Source organism: Plectropomus leopardus, chromosome 5 (genome assembly GCF_008729295.1).
Source record: "Plectropomus leopardus isolate mb chromosome 5, YSFRI_Pleo_2.0, whole genome shotgun sequence".
Lineage (NCBI taxonomy): Eukaryota > Metazoa > Chordata > Actinopteri > Perciformes > Serranidae > Plectropomus > Plectropomus leopardus.
The window spans coordinates 22,177,790-22,192,459 of NC_056467.1; the positions used below are offsets into that span (position 1 = coordinate 22,177,790).

Consider the following 14,670-nt stretch of genomic DNA (forward strand, 5'->3'; position numbering starts at 1 on the left):
TTATTGATATTGGTGTCACTTTAATGGTACTAGTATTGGTACTGGTATAATTTTTTTTTTAAATGCAGTGTTAGCGATGTACCAGTTTAAGTGTATATCGTGATAAAAAAAATTGATGGTTATCATACCGTGTACATTTGCTTATTAAGACTACTGGAAAAAATTCAATTAAATGGAGAATCTCACATTCATTTTTAGTTATTTTTAAAAGGGAGACTTCATACAAGTTCCTCCATTATATAATGTTTTAATTTCAGTAACAAAATTTTTTGTCCAGCCAAAAGCAAAATCTTCAGTTTTTACTGCTTTAAAGGCTGTAATTAATAGTATATGCCGTAATACCATGACACCACGAAATCGTGATATTTTCTGAGATGGTTATACTGCAATTCTTTTTACCATACCCAGCCCTAAAAATCATTCTAGATTCTGGAGGTGTTTTTTAAGGAGTAGTTGGACATTGTCCTAAAGACAGTTCTTGCTTTCTTTCTTTCTTGGACTTGAGAGCGATATAGATATTCTCCTCACTGAGGAAAGAAAGAAACAAGTGTATTTCCTGTCAATCTATTCCTTTAAGATTTTTTAAGAACTAGTCTTTCAGCTAACTACAACAGAAGAGCAAAAGCAAAAGAAAGCAGATGACAGTAAAAGGTTATCTGCTATTGTTGATTTACTGCCGTCCTCCTAATCAGCAGAAACAAACCTGATACAGAGTTCCAAAAAACAATAAGTGATTCTCTATAGAAACTTTAACTCTATATCATGGCACATTACAGCTGTCAGGATGTCATAGACTGAACTCCACAGTACTCTAAACAAATACTAAACTGACCTCACATCTACTAACCATTGGACGTTTTCTTGAAACCAGCGAGGGACCAGCTGTACTCTGCGGCTTGGTGTGAAATGATACTTAGCAGAACTCCTACTTCACTTTCAGGAACAAATACATTCTATGATGAGCATGATTACTCACAAGTGTTACATTAGTATTTAACACAGTGAACCTGACCTCAAAGGGGTGACGGGGGGGGATGAGTGAAATTTGCGCTGCGATATGTCAAAACCAATCTGTGATGAATTTGCAGGGACCATTGGACTTTGACCCAGCAGGGAGAAATGTGTTGACATTGTGTTCCAGTTACTGAACTCTGGAGATGATTCAGAAAATGAAAAGAAAAAAGAAATTGGTATGAGCTGGCTCCTCGGATCTGGGTACGTGAGCTAAAAGCTAGCTGCAGCACACATAGACAAACACCAGGCCCATTTGATCTCCGAAAGCCAAAGGATCAAGTGGAGTACATTGAAAAAAAAAAAAAAAATCCAATCCAGCAAGCACGTGAAGGGGGAAAAAACAACAAAATAAAGAAAAGAAATAGAACAAGGCACAAAATTGTCTGTAAAATAATTGAACTGTACAGAATAGGCCCCAGCAGTCCAGGAGGGGTCGGATAGGAGACTTAGCAAACGCCTCTTCTTACCACTTGGCCACGCCAGTCCCAACTTTCCACTTTCTTCGCTTCCTCTTTAAATCTCACCCTCCCCGCCCTCAAGCCTTCTCATAACCAATCAGAGTTAGACATTATGCTCCTAAAGCACCACCACCACCACCACCACCAGCAGCATCCCCACCCGTCTCTCCTGGCCTGTCCAGTTTAGATATAGTACTCCTTCTTCTCGTCTGTGTTGTTGTGTCCACCCTCCGCATTGATGATGGCCGTGTCTGCATCAGCTGCGTCGTCCGCCCCTTTGGCTTCATGTGTGAAGTAAGTTCCTGGAAAAGTGCAGAGGAGTGCAGACAAATTAGCCCCCACACCTCATGTCCACTTCAATCGTATTGCACTCCACTCAAAAGAACAACAAAAAAACACTTGAACTGTAAGATGTGTTCATGATCAAGTATGATTGCACTGCCGATGCTTTACCTTTGTGTCTGGCAAAGTATCGACCAAGAACAATGAGCGCGCAGAGGATGGCAAACATCACCACGGCAACCACTCCTCCGATGACAGCATGGTCAATTTTCTGCGGTGCCCCCTCGCCGGCTCTGGAGTCTAAGAAAACAGGACAATAACCGTAAATAATTACATGATCAGTAAGCTGTCTTAGCCAGTCAGTAATACCTTCGTACAGACCATACTGGAAGCGGCGGCCATTAAATCATCATGCTGCCAAAATAAACTAAATTGGTTTGTTTTCTCTCATTTTAGCATGACCTTTAACCAGAGAGGAAACACTTGAAAAGGCTGCTGAGAAAAAAATGCCAGGTTATGCTGTACATATCTGCTAGTGGTGCTGTGTAGTGTTTCTGTATTGTGTAGAGTGGAGTTAGAAATGACTGTGTGCATATCAGGGAGATACATTTAAGTAAAAGGCAGACTTTGCTTATCCTGTCTGAATGCAAAATGCAGACATGGGGGCGAATTTCTAAATCAAATGAGGGCCCCTGGTAATACTATTGCCATGCCGATAGGGCTTTAGTTCATGCACAGGTGCCATTTAAGTGGTATTGATCTGCTCATCTAAGTCAAAGCAAAAAAGTGAAAGCATGTTTGCCAAAATATTGGACTACTCATTCAATAAAATAAAACTATCTTTTATTTGAGCCTGTTAAAAAATACTCTGATGTCTCCCTAAGTTATAAACCATACATTTGTGATGTTAGAGGCTTGAAGCAGCCTCGTTACACCAGCGTTCTCTGTTCTTCATATAGCTGAAATGGCTGCTCTAGCCCCTTGAGTGAGCAATGTTGAAAAATGTTTTAAGACAGTTATTTCACCATGAAACAGTAGACACAGTCTGCAATTTCAGCGAGAGTTCACACACTGTAAAATACATTGTGATTTAAGAGGCCATTTCTGGAAGTTATAGAGCTCAATCATCAGAAATAGACACAAGTCTGGAGATAAATTGGCGCTCAGTGTCCCCATGCAGAGAAATACGTGGCTGCCTCAGGTGTCAGAGAGTATCACTGTCTAGCATTTAGCCAGATTTATCCGTGCACCACAGTAGAACAAGGCAAAATTTGAAGCCTTTAAATTTCCAGTCTCAGAATAGTTCAGAGGCATTTATCAATAGTCTATATCTGTGCACATTTGGACTGATGGAGGAGTGGCAGGCGAGGGAATGGCTGCACTGTTCTTTGCTGCATGAGAGAGCAGCTCAATTTTCCATCAATCTCACTAGTCATGCTCTGAACTTGAATGATTCTGATAAAAGACGAGCGGAGGGTGCAGAATTTCTCAACACTGTGAGAGCGTAATAAGTCGGGTTGAGGGGTCTGAGACAAGTGACACATTCACATCTCAACCAAACGAAAACCCAAACCGTATTCAAGTTGCATTCAGTTCAGTGTGAGGACATCTTGGAAGTGTGAGTGCGTTGAAACTAATTAATGAGAAAAGTTTTGTTTCAGTTGAGCGCCCACTTAAAATGGACTCGTCACGGAGCGAGCCGTTGCTGTGCGACGGTCTATGTGAAGCAGGGATGTGCAAGGCGCCGTTTGTTTACTGTATCGCCGATGTCAGATAGCACAGCTCATTCCCCCACGGAGGGGGAACGGCCCATGCTCCATGCTAATGAACATTCACCACTAAATGGCCTGTGTGCAGTCCTGTCTCCCCCCCCTCCCACACCTCCCTACACCTTCCTGCCCTCACCTTGCTCCCCGCTGTCTTCCGTTTGACACATCCGCAAGGAAACATGCAGGGTCTCGGCCGCCTCTGCACACCGAGGGAGAGTTTTATTTAACAGGTAGAAAAATTCGCCCAGGGTAAGCGCCGAGACTCTATCACAAAAATGTCAAACTAAAAAATCCCATAACACCCACAGTATCAACTGTTATGGTTGGTTGCATATCATGTTGCCTGCATTAAGTACACTACTGAACACTGGTTTTCTGTTTGTCAGTTCTGTATTTATTACAAGGCAGGGCCACAGAAACATGATCTCAGATTCAATATAAATATTACCCCGTGCTCATTTTCATTGCATTTTGTGGTGCTGCTGCAGCAGCCTGCATTACAACATAAGGATATTATGAGAAATGTTACATAATGCAATGCAATACAGAGGTCTTAAGCATATTGTGAGCTGATTTTATACATAAAGGTCACTAGTCTTGAGGTGTACTACTCAACTGTGAAAACAGTTGTATAATATATTCTGTGGCTCTGGAGTGGTCTGTAAATGTCATTAGAGATATGTCACATTCACACATTTTTAACAGAGAGCCAGCATTGCACGCTGGGTATATGTAGTTCGGAAGATGGAGGTATTTATAAGGCAGGCAGGGACTGACAAAAAATGTAATTAACTTTTTTTTTTAAAAAAACTGGAATTGTAAAATCCAGTGTTTTTGGACCTTAACCAATATTAAAGAACTATTTCATTGCTCGAAAGATGGTCTCTTTACTAAACTGGACTGTGTATGCAATAGAAAGCTGCAGATACTTCTGAAACTGTTGCTACATGACTAGAGAAGATAGAGAAAAAGGGCTGTGGCTTCTGCTCAAGAGGTAGAAAACTACCAGAATGCACTGCACTGCAACAGACTGAAAAGCACTTCCACTGGTGGTTGATACATTGTGAGTTGGACTGTTTTGTACTATTTTCACCTCAAGTTATATATATTTTGTATCCTATTAATTTATTTATTGATAATCATACATACTCGCACATTTATGTATGTATCCTAATCATTCTTCATATTTATACTGTGTAACATGACTTTGAAATTTCCTATGGTGCAATAATATATTTCTATATATTTATATTAAATGTACAACACACTGTGTGTATTTTAAGTTATCCTGTGCAGCCATCATTCATGAACATACAGTACCTATATAAGTTAAAGGTGAAGTAGTTTATATAGATTAAATATTATTTTTATCTTATTTTCATTTTTGTAATATTTTCATCCTTTTGAGAATGCAATCTTTTTTTTTTTTTGCTTCTGGGTCTTGAGCCACTGTAATGTGTGGACTGCCCTGGGTTGGGATTAATAAAGTCTTTTCTTAACAAGCAATTTCAAATTACAGTTAAATGGTAAACTAAAACATGTCTCTGAAGACATTTTAGGTGAGAAATAGGCAATTCAGGAACATTATCTTGGTATATGTTTGATCAGTGCTGCCTTGTTTAAATGTTTAATCTCAGTATTTTTAGCTCCAATATTTATAATAGAGTAAAAAGGTATGGTGCCCACTTCCTATTCACAAACTCTTGCATTATAGCCAAACAGTGCACTGAAATATGGACTGCACAATTTTACAGTTAAAAAGGAGAGTGGGATCTCTCTCTCAATTCACTTCTGTATTCTTTGTGTACGCCGTATTGGAAAAATGAAAATGCAGAAGTACAGTCTATAGTTCAAGCAACAGCACCTGAGCCATTAAGATGATGAAGATGGGGTGAAATTTAGCACAGTTCATTTTCACTTACTGCCCACATTGTTATGGTACAAAGCTGATTGAAAATCGGCAAAATGTCCCTTTAAGGACTAAAAGTCTGGATATTTCAGCCTCTACTCTGTAAGGAAATTTTGACCATTAAAAACAAAAAAAATCATCTGACTCTGCATTCTAGCTTGTATTTAAAGCACAGTAGAATATCTGACTCATTCAGATCTGTAAAAAAAAAACCAAACACTAGGAGTGGGTGATCGACTCCCAACCCTACGATCATTGAGTGACCCACTTTAGTGATCTACAGCCACCCCTAAATCTGTCACCTGTGAGTTCCTGAACTGCACAGATCATAAAGTGCTGGACTATCCTTTTTATGTTGCTGTGAGATATTTTATTGCTCATAAGGTGGACAAAATAATTATAACAGCCAATATGATCACAACAACAATGATGTTCAGCTAAAGCAACACCTCCATGGGCTGTTTTTTTTTCTGGTGTGCCATTTTTGTAGCAGGTGTCTCCACTAACTGCATTTGGGTAACAAAGTGAAAAGGGAGGTTAGGGACTCCAGAACCGCTGATCTGTATCTGACCCAGATCTCTGACCTCAAAAAAAACAGATTGAACAGAAGTGTCATTACTTTGGTTCCTCCCTCATCTCGTTTAGATAAGTTTGTCATTCAGTGCTCAAACACACCCAGGACCAAGGCTTTGATTCCCTCAGGCCGTATATGTTCAATATAGATGCACTGGTAATGCTACATAGTGCTTAGAAGAGAGAAAACGAAACAACCTCCAAATGACAGACAGCGTTATTACAGCAGCCTTTGTGGCCTCACACTTGAAATAAGTAGAATTTGATTATGTCTGTAATGTGGCTGGTGTCCGTACTGCCGGCACAGCTCTGCTTGCAGCTTGACGGGGGTAGTGCTGACATGCCCACACCGGCGTCCTGACAGGATGTGCACAGCTGTGGGGATTTATGGGGGAATAAAGAGGATTTGCAACTGATGCCCGTGTCTGCGCGACGGTGAAATCTGCTCCGCTGAAATCTGCTCCGCTGAACTCCCAGTACCGCATGTTTTACAGTCGCACCTTTCCATCTCTGTACTGGAATGACTAATTGCCGCTCTGGTCAGCAACAGAGCATCCTGCCATACTATCTGTCAGAGCTGTAGGCTTGTCACCAGGCTGATAACATGGAATATCATTTTCCCATCTTTATTTTTTCTTCTAATAGATTTCTGCATGCCACACACACACACACACACACACACACACACACACAAACGGCCTCCACACAAACACATTACAATTTATAGATGTAATTACATTGATATAATTGAAACAATGACTCTTGCATTAAAAGAGCAGAGCCGTCACTTGCACTGAATAGACTCCCGCAGTAACCTTTTCCTGGACAGTGACAGGACAATCGGGCATTGCTGCAGAATCAACTTGAGCACCGTCAATACCCATTTTGCAGCATTGAACCGCCAACATCCACGGCTTTTGTATTCGTTGCTGTTGGAAAAAAGGAAATGAACGTAATGAGATGAGCATACATGGGCAATCTCCACCAAATCATTTTTTGTATTGCTGTTGCAGCAGACCATCAACAGAGCACAATATTGCCCGCAGTTGAATTCCAATGCCACTGCTTGCTCGCTAAATAGATTTCCTGAGCCCTTTGTAATAGCCCAAATAGTGATTTGAAGATGTACAAATACAGCGGTGACATTTAACAGAGGTGCTGGAATACAAGTGAAGGTCAGCGTTCAACTAATAAAATAGCAAATGAATGGAAATTGTGACAGCGAACTTGAACTCCTCAGTGGCAGTTTATTGTGTCTTTTGAGATTGGCAAACTTCTGCGCACAAAAGCTGCTCGCACCCATCTCCTGGTTCATACTTCATCCTTCAACGTGTTTTCCCAGCAATGTAGATCAAGGTGAGGGAAAAGGTTGGCAAAATAATGGAAATCACTGCTCCCTTCCCAAAGCTGCTCGCAGCGACGCACCACAAAAGTACACCTTATCAGCCGCAAATGAGGACACAGTGTGCATTCATTGGCACATAACATTCAATCTCCAAACCCTAATGTGCTAAGTGGAGCTCTCATAATCATTTACTACTGCTCCATGAAAAAAAACAATATTACTGCAATGAAACACTCTTTTAACTTCAGGGTGGGCTGGCATTACTAACCTACTCCCAGGAGACCAATTAAAATGGACCATTACAATATTTTCTTTCTTTAATAACTGTTTAAAGGAAAGAAAGGAAAAACCTCAGGTCAGGAAAAAAACAAAATTTCAACTGGGAATCCGAGTAAACAAATGTGAAGGGAGGGGGGGGGGGGTAATTAGCATTTCTAAATGATTCTTTAATTTTTCCAATGAAATACTTCAACGTGAAATGATACATGTGAGAGTTAAAACAACGCTGGTAAATGTTTAATGGCCAATTATGTTGAATACTAAATCCACTCATAACAGTCTTTGGTGAAGTCAATAGCGTGCGTGGAGTTGAAGCTTGAATCCCAAGACTAAACAGGGATGGAAACCTGCCAACACCCTCACATGTACCAGTGCTGAGGGAGGAAACAGCAAAACATGTATGAAAACCTGCCAGAAATGGATTCCTAGAATACCATCTGGTGCAAAATCACATGGTTATCTCGCTTGGGGAAAAAAAAATCCATGTGTTTGTCGGAACAAAGAGAAGGGAATAACCCTGACGTCATGTATGTGTTCTGTGCGCCTCATGTGAAAAGTCATGCACGGCTACAAATCCCTGACGGCTCAGCAAAGCAAGCAATGAAAACTATATTATGGTTAGTAGTATTATCAGGTCTTAAGGGTGCAGTATAGAGGCCAGACTCAGGTTCGTGTGTGGTGTAATGTTTGCTTGCAAAGCTCTTATTGGCAGTTAATTTACAACTTGTACTATGCATAAAGCGGAAGGCTGTTGACCTTAGAAACCCTTTAATTCATCACACCCCAAAGCCTCTGTGATGTTTTTGCTTTTAGATTATTCAGCAGAGGTCCTCCTGTAGCATGCTAAACAACAATTTACCCTGGACTGCACATCGTCAGAAACATAGGGTCTTTTTAATCAAGTCTACAACATAATTCCTTGTTCCGTGTCTTTCCTCTGGCTGCTCTCAAAAGCAGGGGGAGAGGGGGGTTACTGAAGGCTTAGCCGGGATATCATGTCCCTGCCTTGGATCATCTCTGAGCATCTGACGAGCTGGAGCATTATCGCCACAGACTCTCTTTATTCCTTCAGAGCTGGGGATTCTGGGTAAATTCTACCCTCTTCCCCCCAAAAGAAATACAGCCACTGACAAAGAACTTGTGGAGTACTTTTTTTTTTATGTGATACTGGAACCATCAACTGTCCATCTTGAAGATTCTGCTTCATTCATAATAATTTTTGTTCCTCAGAAATAGCTGCATACGTCCATGTTGGCGCAGTATGTTTGAATCAAGTATTAGGTTTAGGTTTAGTAGGTTTAGTAAGAAAGAAGGTCACGCATATCTGGCAACTAAAAGCTTTCTGTTTTAGTGTAAATATGCAATAAAAACACATGGAGAGAAACAAGGTCTGAAAACTTTCAAACGCAGGAAAGAAATGTTCCTCTGAAAGAGTGACTTATCTCTCCCCATGAGGCCCCCCCCCCCCCCCCCCACACAGACACACAAACACGCTCTCTCCATCTTTTAAGACACTGAAAAGACCTGACAATGTGAACTCTTGTGAATCTCTCTGAACATGAAACAGCATTGAAAACAAACAAGTGTGAGTTTCTGTGCTTTAACGTCCCCCACTGCACAAAACCGCATTTAGGCCTTGAACTAGTGCTTTGGTTTGCAAGGAAACAACAAGAGAGAATAAAAAACAACTTAACAGAGAGGAGAAAATACAGCAAGTGAAAGCATCGAATTTTGGAAATTAACTTCAAATTTGTACATCTATTATAAACCAGAAAACAGGGACGCAGTGGGCAAACAATATTCAGAAACCACCTTTCATGTTTTCGTTTATACTACAGAAAGAAACATAGTGTGCCCGCATGGTACCTGCTGCTTATGTGAATTAATGAATGACAGCAACTTGAAAGCTTCGTGTATGCATTCAGTAAGTTTACAACTTTTCTAACTACACTGTAAAAAAACTCAGATCTAGAGGGAGCTATCAAAGTACAGCACAAAAATAACATCTTAAACTACAATCAGTCATCCAGATGTAAAAAAAAAAAACCCAAAACAAAGAATTCAAAACTGGATCCCAATTAGCTTCTGCCAGAGAAGTGGCAGTAAAAATGCAGTTAAATTTTGACATTAAAAAAAAAAAAACTTGGGTCGTATTACGGTATTAGCATATACTAGGGTATTTAGTATTTAGAAGTCCTGAAGGTATGAATTTCAATTCTGTCATAAATACAGATGTTCCTCTTTCTAGGACCTTGTTGTCCTTTTGTATGCACGTTTTGTCTATTTTCATATGAGGCACTCATGGCTTATTTAAGCAAAATCACATGAGTGGGAATGTTGAGCCGTATATCATCATGGCTGTGATTTGGTCGTAGGCCCGAGGCCACATCACAGCAGATTACGATTTGTTTGTTTAATTAATGATTTTTTTTGGCTCCGCCAACAAAAATACTTCCACAACAGCTGGAAGTGACAGCTTTTGTCTAGCTTAGCTCGGTCTTCAAGTTATGCACAGACGAGATGCTTAGCATCATGAACATTGTTGTGTTTTCAGTGAAATAAGAGTCTGTTGACAGTCGTTTTGGCGGCCTCTGTGAATCAGATGAGTTATTTTTTTAATTATATTACTGTCTGAAAACCCTTAAATATGACTATAGCTCTGTCTTCCTCTGCCTATTTATTTTTAATGTTATTTATCTATTTATTATATATTTATCTTCATTTGACTTTTCTTGTGCACTCTCTTGTACATATAGCCATTTTGTCTCATTTGATATGAACCAACCCATTCAAAATCAATAAAAATCTAATTTATAAAAAAAGAAAAATGTCACCTGTAAATAAAATAATGGAAAAAAGGTCAGAACAAAAACAAAAACAAAAATTGAAACAGATAAACAAGCAACTGATCCCAATGCAACGCAACCATCAATAATGTCAAAAAATGGTTCAAATTACCACATATGACATTAAAGAAAAAATGAAGGTGCTTCGAGCAAGAACAGATACATGGATTACATGAATATTTAAAACTAGAACCAGATTTAGTGCGGATATGAAGATACGGTGTAACTATATTGCAAGATCATTCCTGATTTTCCTGTTTCTGTAATGTGGGGGCGATTTTTAGCTTTGATTTGAAATAAAATCGAGAACTTTTCAATCTATATGTGGCAATAGCTGAAATGTATGCATCCACACAAGTACTGATTGCTCCTTTTGAAATCAGGATACAGAAGTAGCCCAGTGGCACTGTGATTACACCAAAAAACAGCAGCTGGTGGTGGAGGTGGCCATGCTAGTTCACACTCTGCTTATAATGAATGAATAAGAAATTGTGCTGTATACTTCCTTATTGGAGGAAACGCTATACTGTGCTGTTATGCTGATTAAGGTAGTGCAAAGCAATCTATCGCAAGCCAGCTTACCATTGCCCCTGTGACAGGGTATTTAGAAGAGTAGTGAACTGCAAGAAAGCTCAATTACATCCTCCCAGCATGTACTGCATAAATCACCGTAAATCCTCTTTCAAGCCTGTCTTTCGGAAATTACTGGAATGTTACAGCAGAAAACACGGAGACGGCTGCATCAGTGTAACTTAGAAGAGAAAAGCTTAGGCGGGAAAAAATGCAGAGTAATGCACACTTTGGCGAAGCAACTTCCTGTTTGATTGAGCCACACCCAGAGAGAGCCAGAGAGCTGAAATGAGGCTGTATCCATGCAGCATGATCACTGGCACACTGCTGATAACTTCATTTGAGAAAGAGCGAGAAAAAGCAGGTTTGAAGTAGGGATTTCAAACACGAGGGAGTAATTTAAAACATGCAATGGAGAAGAGCAAATGTGACTACAGACAGTGCCATTTATGTGACTGTTGACCCTATTTTCTGATAAACACATAATGCACAAACAAATTGTTGAAAAGCCAATTACTTCATCAAATAGATGTGTAAATGAATGATATCTGAAAGCTGCCACATTAGAATAGTGGAGCTTTTGATGCAGTCTCCCACTGAGTTTCAAACTTATTATGTGTTTATTGCCACTCCACACATTTAAGATGCAGATTGGTCATGACAAAAGGGCCAAAATTGCCGTATCTCTAAAGCAGCTATTGATAAACTGATCTATTCTTTAAGGATAGTTTTTTTGTATTGAAATGTCACATTCTGGCATATCCAAATGTCAGCTCCCAAGGTTGCCTCGCCATCTGTCTAGCCTTAGTGGTGCTTTTGAAATAATAGCTCTTTTTTATTTTCTAAATGGTTAATATTAAAATACACTTTTGCAATTGAGCTTAATCAAAGTATGAAATAGTGTGTATAGAAGATGCCAAAAGGTTGCCCTGCTATAAACGCTTTGAATGAACTGCCTTTCATTCATGTTGTAAGTCTGTGAGAAAATAGTTATTGATGTTTTTTGGCCTCGCAAAGACGAGGTGTGACTGGCATTTGTAGGGGAGATGTAAAGGGCATTATAATATGATGGATGGGCCAGTTGAGATATAGCTGCAGATGCTGATAAGATAGCAGAACAGCAAAGCAGAGTCTCCTCGTTTTCTCAGATCAAACATGTGACTGGAAAAGGCTATGACAGGTGTCTCTGACAGCCCCGCGCTGCCTGTCCTCAATGTCACCTATCAGCAGCACTATCTGATTAAAACTGGCCATCCACAGTCTCTCTTAACCTTAGGTACATGCCCTCGTTCTTTCTCTACCCCAGTCGCTTGATCACAAGTGCATGCAAGCTCCAACACACACTCACACACACAGACATGATTGCTGAGAGGGACAGTAGTGGGGGCATACAGTACCTTGCGTGTTGACTGGGTTGGTGGTGGGTGTGGGGATAGTAGTGGGAGCATCTAGATGAAAAGAGTAAAAAAATAAAGAACATGTATAAGAAACAAAGGAAGACAAGAGTAAAGAAATAGACAAAAGTCATTGAAGATGAGAAGCTGTGCTATAAAAAAAATCATATCATGCGCACGTTTTAGTTTCAGTGGTGAGTTAAGAGACAGAGCTCATGCGAGCACAGTGGCACTTTGAGCTGAATGCTAACGTCAGCATGCTAACATCTTCACATTGGCAATGCTAACATGCTGATGTTTAACAGTTGTATTGTTTAGCATCGTCAGCATGTTAGCTTAGTACTCTGTAGGCATGCTAACATTTGCTAATTAGCGCTAAACAAAGCACAGCCGAGGCTGGTGGGGTAGTCCAACACATATTCGCTCCCAACTCGTCAAATACTGACAACTTGGACAGTGGCCCTACATGTCAAACTGTGATGCTCTGTCACTCCTTCAACATTATTTTTGGACAACCAGGGATGGCGTGTTAATGTATGCTTGTTATTGGCATTGTGCGTTTTCAAAATAAACTTCCATTTTCGTGGGAAATGTATAGTTTCTACTTGTTAAATGTATACAGTCTTTTGTCAAAATAAATGTACAACCTAGGTAAAAACTCAATTTTTGCTTTTTCAGGTTAAGGCCACAAAAGTAGGTGGCTAAGATTTTTTAAAAAACTCACTCTTTCTAGGCTTAGGCACTTACCTGTTGTGTCAAAAAATGCTACCACCTGGTGTGTCTGCTAAAAGGGTGCCTCAGTGCATCAGTATCAGACGCTAAGGGCCACTGACCAAGAGTTGGTATTTGACGAATCAGAAGGGAGACCAGGTTGGAATGTAACTAATTTTGCAGGTATTTGGTCATAAACCATAATGTTGGATAAATTAAAATTCTTACTTAATTTTGTCACAAACTAAGAAGTCACCAAGTTATAACAATTCATACTGAGGCTGACATGAATGTGTGAGCCAAATTTCATGGCAATATTTAAAGTCATTGACAAGATCTCTAATTTAATATCAGAAAAGACAAACTCATGGTGATGCTATGGGAAATAAGGGGATCACCAGAGTCATCAGAATGTATACTCTGGGAACCACAAATGTCGGTCAAAAAATTTGTGCCAGTCCATCCAATACTAGTTGAGATATTTCACTGAAAAACATAAATGTCGACCTCTACGTGGTGCTAGAACAAAAAGTGAGTGTATCACCAGAGGGTTAGGATTGATCCTCTGGAAACCATGAGTATCTGCACAAACCTCTGTGCCAATCCATCCAATAGTTGTTTAGATATTTCATTGAAACCAAAAAATGTTAGCCTCTAGCTGGTGCTAGACGGAAACCAAGTGCATCACTGAAGTCATAAGCCTATATCCTCTGGGAACCATGAATATCTGTCTGAAATGTTATGGCTTTCCATCCAACAGTTAAGATATTTCAGTGTGGATCAAGTTGAACCCACTAGTGTGGCTAAAAACACAAGAAAACACTATTTCCCAGTGCTGCGGTTTTATTTTATTTTATTATAGTAAGCTGTTGCATTTATTTTCTTTTTTCTTTTTTTGCTATTTTTCCTAATTAACTATGAATAATAATGCCTGGCAATCATGGAAAGGTATTGCTCTTTTCTAGTCTCTCGCAATAATTAAGTCAAACTGCAAATTAAACCACTTTGGTGGTCTCCCGCTGCAGCACAACGGAGCCCTGAGCAGCATCATCCACCCCACACTGTACTGATTAGGCCTGTCACTAACCCCCAAACAAAATAATCAGAAAGACAAAATAGAGGGCAATCCAGGTATGCTACAGTACTAAGGAGGGCTGAAAGCTTCCTCATCAGGGGAATATATGCCTGGCTGTGGTGCAGGGGAAAGATAGTACGACCCCTTGCTGTGGGAGAGTCACAGCAGGGGAAATTGGCTGGCTGTCTTCATGCCTTTACTGACTGCACTCCATCAAAAGACAGCAGTGGGGGACCACACACTCCCAAACTAATGATAAAACATCAAGGACAGCATAATGTTGCCGCTGGGGATGGAGTGTATGGCGGAGGTGGTGTTGATGGTGGTAGGGGGGTATCGGGGTATCAGGCACAGATTCTCTCCTCTGACAGTATTTGAAGAGGGGGATGGGCTAGATTTCTTTCCCTGTGACCGAAGGCAGTCTGATAGCTGAAATGTCAGTGTC

General features: G+C 40.2%; 1 protein-coding gene across 2 annotated transcripts in view; it reads right to left on the reverse strand.

Annotated features, from left to right (window-relative positions):
• Positions 1-672: 672 nt before the first annotated feature.
• Positions 673-14,670, reverse strand: part of cadm1b (cell adhesion molecule 1b) — a 165,474-nt gene continuing 151,476 nt past the window's right edge. For both annotated transcript variants that reach the window (XM_042486747.1, XM_042486746.1), the window contains 3 exons: positions 12,443-12,493; positions 1,926-2,054; positions 673-1,774 (listed from right to left, as the gene is read on the reverse strand). In XM_042486747.1, coding sequence (XP_042342681.1) covers positions 1,656-1,774; positions 1,926-2,054; positions 12,443-12,493 — 299 coding nt within the window. In that variant the 3' untranslated portion in view covers positions 673-1,655. The remainder of the gene's footprint in view (positions 1,775-1,925; positions 2,055-12,442; positions 12,494-14,670) is intronic.